General features: G+C 30.2%; 1 protein-coding gene across 1 annotated transcript in view; it reads left to right on the top strand.

The window, feature by feature from the left end:
* The first annotated feature begins 252 nt into the window (after positions 1-252).
* Positions 253-8,324, top strand: part of LOC131163414 (flocculation protein FLO11-like) — a 121,863-nt gene continuing 113,791 nt past the window's right edge. Inside the window, exons 1-2 of the mRNA XM_058120004.1 lie at positions 253-279; positions 5,403-5,987. Of these exons, the coding sequence (XP_057975987.1) occupies positions 253-279; positions 5,403-5,987 (612 nt within the window). The remainder of the gene's footprint in view (positions 280-5,402; positions 5,988-8,324) is intronic.

The following is an 8,324-nucleotide window of genomic DNA, read 5'->3' as shown; positions in this document are numbered from 1 at the left end:
ATTTGATCATTAAAATTTCATGGACAAAAAAAGGTGGAAGGCCATAGACCATGGACAATTGTATTAGTAGAGAATTACAATGATTAAAAACAAGAAAGTTTGACTTAAGACTTCAAAGAAGGGGACTTTGTGTTGAATAAAATCCCATATAACAGAAATAACCCTAAAAGAAAGTTTACTCTTAATTAACTACGAAGGAGCCCTATATAGTGAAAAAGGGATTTTTTCATAGGTGTAGTAATCTTAGCCAACATGGACGATGGAGTGATTGATAACCTTGTAATTCAGATGTGATAAAAAAGTTATAGCCTTAGTCTTTGTATTGTACTTATGACATAATGTACTATTAATTCATTAATCAATGAAGTGCAAGTTTCTCCATTGTATTTGAGTCTTTTAAATGCCTTGTGGCTTTGAAAAAAAAAGGGAAGAAGAAATGAATTAAGATTCTCTAATTGCATCTGAACTACAGATGGACTTGATCCCTAAAAATGGGGTACATAGGCAAACCATCAAATGAAATTATAGGTTTATTCCTACTAGTCACAAGTTTAGGTTTGAAAGAGAGTAACTTGCATAAAATGTATATTATGGGATAATAAAAGATTAAAGATGAACATTTTCAAGAAAAGTTGGATTAATCAACACTTGGCTAAGACATGAAGATCAATACTTGGGTAGTTTTTGAAAAAGTCTTCAAATGATTCCTTAAAAAGTATTTTCGATCGTCAAAAAACCTATTGTTTCCTATTATAAAGGAAGAGCAAAAGTATTTTCAAATGCAATCAACAATGACTTCATTCTTCTTTGAAAACCTTTACCTCTTCCCAAACCTTTTCCTACTCAAATAATCAATTTGTTTAGCAAAATGTGTTACAAAAATAATGTAAATTTTAGGAAAGAATACAATAGACAGAGGATTTCATGAAAGAAACTGGTATATGTAGCCAAACTCCAGCTTAAGTAAAGATTTTGAGATTAATATGGTTAGCTCAATACATTCATAAATTTTCCTTCATGAAAAGGTTAAAAAATGACATCTCTATCTTTTATAACATTTTTATACTAAAAATGTTAGTAAAAGAGGGGTAGCTATCGATAGTCATTATTTTTTACCCTACAGAACAAAGGCCAAATTAAATGTATGTCAAGGAGATGAAAAACTACAAAGGCGACCAATTGACACTTTGAGTAGTCGATCGACTTTCTCTCCATATTCAGTGTTTGGTGCCACCTATAGGCGATCAATCAACCTTGCCAATTTTCAAAATTTTGAGTTGTTTGCATGTGATTGATTGGGAATTTTGGGCATGCCACATGCCCCATAATTTGATGCCACATGTCAACTTCCGACGTTGATAGTTGGCAGTTTTTTGGTAGTTATTTTTGAATTTGAATTTTTGAAATTAAAATTCTAAAATGATTTTGCCCTCCTTCCATTAGAGATCTATAAAGGACCTCTCTATTGGAAGTTTTCGGGCATGTCCAAGTGGGGGGTAAGGAGGAATTTTCTAAGTGAGTTTGGGGTTCTATAAGGGTTCGTTTTGAATGGAAAAAAAAAAAAGAAACCTTTTTCCTTTGTTTTTATTGGAAGCTTTTGGGGTATGATTTATAGAGAGAAGGATCCTCACTTGATCTATAGAGTAATCATTTTCTACAAGGTTAGTGTCTAATCCTCGTCATTTTCAATTTCCTTTCATAATCATGAATGTTTGCATGTATGGTATGCAAATGTGTTTCCATGTTTATTATGATTTGTGATGTTTTCAGTATGATTCCATGCCGCTTTTTATGTTTTATAAGTGCTGGGATGTTTGAATTTCAATTTCAAGAGAAAAGGGATGCAAAAAAAAAAAAAAAAAAAAAAAAAAAAAAGGTTGAATAATCACATGTATAAGAGAATTTGCATTCTAGGTGGTAAATCGGCCTTAATCATTTTGAAATAGTTGTTGCCTACCAAGTGGTCGACCAACCCTCTGCAAATGGTTGACTAACAAACCTTAAGAGCACATTTTTTTTTTCTATTACTTTTCTCTAATTTCTTCCAGAATTTTGCAAGTTTTTGAGTCTATGCACTCATTAAAGTGTAGTTGGTTGAGTTGTTTGGTGATTATATGATGGTTTTATGATTTTTCCCCCATAAAAACTTAGTTTTTCATATGCGAAGCAAATTCACTTGTGTTTTTAAATGTATTCGAGGTTTTTTCTCAAATTTTTTCCAAAATACATGGAGTCATAAATCCATGATGTGGTTTTCAAACATTTTCCAAATTTTAATTGAGTTTTCAAGGCATATGGTTCTCCCATGAAAAATCCATAGAACTTTCAAGTTTTTCAATAAAAATCATTGTTTCAAAGTAATCGCCCATGAAGTGGCTTGAAGGTGGAGAAATTGATTTTTGTAAGTGTTAAACTTGATCTCAATATCTTCTTTTTTATTTTTTTATTTTACAGAGAATCCATTGAAAGATTATATTTCTAATTTAAGAATAAAAGATTTTCCATTAAGGTTTCATGTTGTTCAAGGGATTTCAAGTGCTTTCAAAAGGATTTTTCAAAACATTCACCAAAAATATTTTCTAAAACTTGTATTTGAAAATGTTTTGGAAACTACATGTGACTTCATTCCTCCACTGGAGAAGATATAGGCAATCTACCTTGTTAGATTCAACCATAACCTAAAAACTCCTTGTTTTCCTTCTTATGCTATTTCATTTTTTGTTTGACTACTTTATGTATGCTTATTTAAGGATTCGTTTAAGGTAAAAATTAGTGGAATTCCCATGGAGCTTCTACCACTATTTGAATTCCATGAAAGCCTTTAATTTCAAGTGGGGAAAGGGATGAGAAGTTCGAAAATTTTTCAGAAATTGAAGAAACAAAAATTTAGCACAAGTCAATCGATTGCCCAATGCAAACAGTTGACCGCTTGATGCCGCAAGTTCAAATTTAGGCTATTTTTTTTTTACCTTTTTAATTTAAAATATTAATTTTTTCAAGAGAACACACACATTCACACACACACACACACACAAGGTAAGTACTTCAACCATTCTTTGAATGGGTGCTTAAGGATGTTAGGACTTCCAAATCTCAAATTGGAGAGATTTGAAAGTCTACCTTCTCTATTCACAATGGTACTCTTGAACCGAACATTGGAGAGAAAAGGTTTTTCCTTTTTTTTTTTTTACCTTTTAAAAATAAAATAAAGTGGTGACCCCATACTTAATAAAATGGGTAAATAAGATAACTAAGAAGGGTTATGTTATTTTGATTTCATACTAGTCATCAATTGTTGGCAACCCAAAATGGGTTTTCAAAACCTGATGTTGAAACTAGTCATTACTCTGTTGTATGTATTCTTATGACATCAATATACCTATTGCATATTCCTTTTATTTTTCACTAGAACCGACCATATAACTGCCCCAATTATCATATCATAGTATTTTTTCTAAGCCAATAAAAACAATATGCAAGTCCTCTTACAACAACAAACCAAGGCTTATATCCTACTAGGTGAGTCAACTACATGAATCCTTTTCCACTAATTTACACGATGATGTGCAAGTCCTCTTCTTTTCCCTAAATTTTTTCATTGATCTTTTTAATAGATATAACATTTTTGTAGTTGATCTTTCAGGCCTAAAAACCAATTTGAGTGTTTAAAAGCTTCGTTTCTAATCCTAAATCTTTATTTGTTACCTTTCTAAAATTTTTTTACATGAAAAACTATAATTCCATGATAATTATTGCAATTTTGAATATTTTTTTTATATAGGCATTAAAATTCCTTTTCTCCATTTATTTGCCTTTGTTGTAAGCCCTAGATATACACTAGCAGTAGGGATGTAACCTCAAGGTTCTCTATAAATGCCACTTTGTTAACTAATCAAGCTTTAGATATCTTGTTGACTTTTTGAGTTTGATGTCTATTTTGATGCTGACAAAGTACCAGTATCTTATGTGTAGACTCTATGAATCCAATCCTGTTTTGATAATGACAAATCACTTAGTATTTGATCTGTGCATTGAGATTGTGAACAAGAACAATATTTAGCATGTACGGAAGGTTAAAAAAACATGGAAGTCACGAGGATTAAAGTATATATATATATATATATGGAACTAAGAAGAGTAGAAGATTGAAGATGCAAATATCTTATGCAAGTGTCAAGTTCAAGATCGTCATAGGAATGGGTATTTAGAATTGATGAATGTGCATATTTTATATGATATAACTAGAAGCACAAAATATACCATACACATGCATCTCATGAAAATCTTTTAGGGGTTATTCATTGACTTAGAGACTCTATTTGAAACCCTGAAAAAATTTTTATGAAGAAGTAAAGCAAGAAAGCAAAAATGGTTTTTGAAGACAAAATAGAAAAAACTGAAGTTGGACTGCCGAGACGACTGAGGATTACCCTCAGAAGTATGAAGATGCAACTTCAAACGACTGAAGTTTTACTTCAGACATCTGAAGAATTTCCTTAGAAGACTAAAGAATTAGTTCAGTCATTTGAAGATTTAATTTCTGAAACATAGAACAGGCAGAACACCTTTAGACGTTTGAACTTTCAGTTCAGTTGTCTAAACTAGGGACTTCAGAAGACTGAACCCTCAGTTCAGTCGTCTAACCCTGTGTCCAGAATAAAATTTTCAGTACTTTAAAGAACATCAGACGTCTTACCCCGAATCTTTAGTCGTTTGTGTTGGCCTTACAAGGCTTAACATCTTGTTTTGATGCTAACAAACAAGTAGAACTTAACATGCTTTGTTTAAGTGATGTATTTTTAGGACTCAACGATGAATGCAAGGTTAAAGAATTTATGAAAGCTTGTACTTCAAAGAAGGATGATTATATTGTAGACACCCCATTTTTACCCAAGCCCAATATGATTATTATTATTATTATTATTGTTAATATTATTATTTTGCTATTATTATTATTATCATCATTTTTATTATTATTATTTTATTATAATTAGTATTTTCTTTTATCTTTATTTTATTGATTTCTATGATTATTATTATTAGTAGTAGTAGTAGTTTTATTATCTTTATTATTATTATTATTATTATGATTATTATTTTGCTATTATTATTATTATTATTATTATTTTTGTTATTATTATTATTATTTTTCTATTATTGTTATTATTATTTTTATTACTATTATTACTGTTATTATTATTATTATTATTTATTTTTATTATTATTATTTTGTTATCATTATTATTTTTAGTTTTTTTTATTATCTTTATTTTATTTTTACTACAATTATTTTTATTATTATTTATTTTACTATTATTATTCTTATTATTATTTATTTTTCCAATATTATTATTATTATTATTATTATTATTATTATTATTATTTATTATTAATACTTTTAGGGTTTTGAGGAATGCCTATATAAAGGCCTTATTCACACAGCCAACGGAGGGGGGCGCTGCGAACACAGCCGCGGGCGCACACAGCTGCCGCAACTTCTTCTTCTTCTCCATCTTCCGGCCACCCCTGCTGCTCCTCTGGCCACACCAAGCTCGAAGACCACGCTGTTCTATCCCTCCATTCTTGCATCACCTCCAACTCACCCTCATTCGCCCCCTCATAGCAGCACCGCCGTCGCCGTGAACTCCTCACGGTTTCTCAGAAAATTCAAACAGTTGCCGATGGAGCCGGCGCTGCACACACTCCAGGAGGTAGACACACAGCCTGGTTCCCTCAACTCTCTCCATCTCCTTCACGCACAAGTAGCTCCGGCGTATCCCACTAAGTCACAGAACCCCCTGCCAGAGTACCAGCAACCATCAACCGCACCACCCTCCACTGCGGATCACCACGATTCCAATTCAGACCCCAGGACCTCCGGTGACACACACACACGCCCGAGCCCTACCAGCCATGCCGCTGGTTCCCCCAAGGTCTCCGGCTATCCCACCCGGGGCTTTGGTGAGCTCCCCACGGTACCCCCTGCTGTAAGTCCCCTACACATGAACACACACCAGCACACACAATCTGTATATATATATATTTGGTTACGTTGTTATTATTATTATTATTACTCTAATAGTTGTATGTTATTATTATTATTATTATTATTATTATTATAGATTGTGGTATATTTAATTGCCCTTGTTTTTTTTTATATATACATATCTCACATCAATTTGTTTCTTTTGCAGGATTTTTCTTCCTTTTGTAGCAACATTTATTTAAGTTATATATAAATTATATAGATTTGATATCAATTTGTCTTTTATGGCAGAATTTTTCTTCTTTCTAATTTTAGGAAGTTCATATTATTTCTGTATTAGTATTTAGGGTTTAGGCCATATTCATTGTTGTGTGTGTTTTAGTGTGTCTTGGTTATTATTGTATTCATTTTACGTTGAATAATTGTAAATTCATGGTTGTGTATTATTTTTGGTTGTCATATTGAATAGGTACACATTAATTTTGACGATAACTTGTTTCCATAAGTTCAATTATTTTCTTACCCTTTTCATTGGTTTCCATACGTTAATTTTAAGTTCGATTTGTTTCTTTAATTAATTGTTGGCATATGTGTGTTGCATATCTTTGACGGCGTGTTAATATTAAGCTAAAGATCCTATCAGTAAAATATGTATATTATTAGTTAACAATATTTATTATTATGACTGTTAATATTATTCTTATTACTATTATCGTTATTTATTATTATTATTGTTATCATTAAGGTAATTTTATTATTATTATTCTTAATATTAGTATTATTATTACTATTATTTATTCTTATCATTATTAATATTGTTATCACTATTTTTAGTATATTGTTATTGCCTTATATGTTTATTTGTATATTTATATTATTTTGAATGCACATTCCTTTTTTGTATAGTTTGTATATTTGTATTATTATCGTGATTGCCTTATATAATTATTTACATATTCATGCACATTCTATTGTATATTAGCTTACATATTTTCATATTATTATTGTGTTTCAATTTTAGGTTTTACTATGTTTCCATATTGTATAGTTTACATTTTAATTGTAGGATTGATTTGTTTCTTTAATTATTTTCATATTGTATATATTTATATATATTGTTAAGTTGTTATATTATTGTCGTATTGTTATATTGTTATTGTTGTAGCGAATATTACTATAGTGTATATTGTTATATTGTTATATGGTGTATATGAGTATAATGTTATATTAAGTATGTTGTTATATTTAGTATCCTTAGATTACACGTTCATATTAAGAACATTGACATATTTTAGTATTATATTAAGTTTAGTATTTTATTCTATATTATTATTATTATATTTTGTATTATTAGTGTATATACATATATATATATATACATATATATTTTAGTATTCTAATATATATGGTATTATTTTGTTTTAGTATCTTTAATATCTTCATATATATAGTATATGGTATTTTATTGCTTATTATATGTATTGTGGTAGTTTAACATCTTAGTTTTTTTATCCTATTATCATGTATTGAAATCTCCTAGAGAATTTTGGAAAATATTTTAAATTATTTATGAAAAATCTATAAATTTTGAAAATAAATATGGGAGCTATTTTTGTAAAGTATTTTCTTGATTTTTTTATCCCTATGATTTTATTGCGGGGGTATGAGCCTTCGGGCATCACGTACCCTAAGCTCTGAGGGAATATATATATGTATATATTATCTTTATTTATTTATTTATTTTTTATTTTTTTTACATATGTTTATAAGTTCATAAAAAGGAGTAATTTAAAGAATTATTAGATTAACTTAGGGATAATTTTAAATTAATTAGGTACCGTTCATAAGAACGGGCGCGTAGGGGGTGCTTGTACCTTCCCCTCGCGTAACCGAACTCCCGGCCCCAACTCTGGTAATGTAGACCGATTCTACCCCTAACGGGGTAGTAATCATGTGTTCTAACCGCACTAAAGGTTAGTGGCGACTCCGATATCCATGTTTTTCCATGAAAATATTAAATTGATTTTTGATTTCGCCGCCCGGGGCACACGCGCTCCCGGGACGTCGCGACAGCTTGGCGACTCCGCTGGGGACAAACGAGAGTCGAGCCATTAATTAATTAGAAGTTATCCCAGGTTCAAATTTAACAAAACTTTTAATTACTCCTTATTTTGTGAATATTGTAATTTGTAAATAACTTTGATTAATTGTAGATATTTTACTTCCATAATTGGTAAATAACCTCAATTAATTAAAAATATTTTGTTTCCTAATTTGTTGAACATTAATTGTAGATATTTTGTTGCCAAATATTGTGAATAAGTATATTAATTATAGA

This window comes from Malania oleifera, chromosome 9 (assembly GCF_029873635.1).
Source record: "Malania oleifera isolate guangnan ecotype guangnan chromosome 9, ASM2987363v1, whole genome shotgun sequence".
NCBI classification, from domain to species: Eukaryota; Viridiplantae; Streptophyta; class Magnoliopsida; order Santalales; family Ximeniaceae; genus Malania; species Malania oleifera.
The sequence above is the reverse complement of the archived record's forward strand: the minus strand, read 5'-3'. Positions and strand labels throughout refer to the sequence as shown.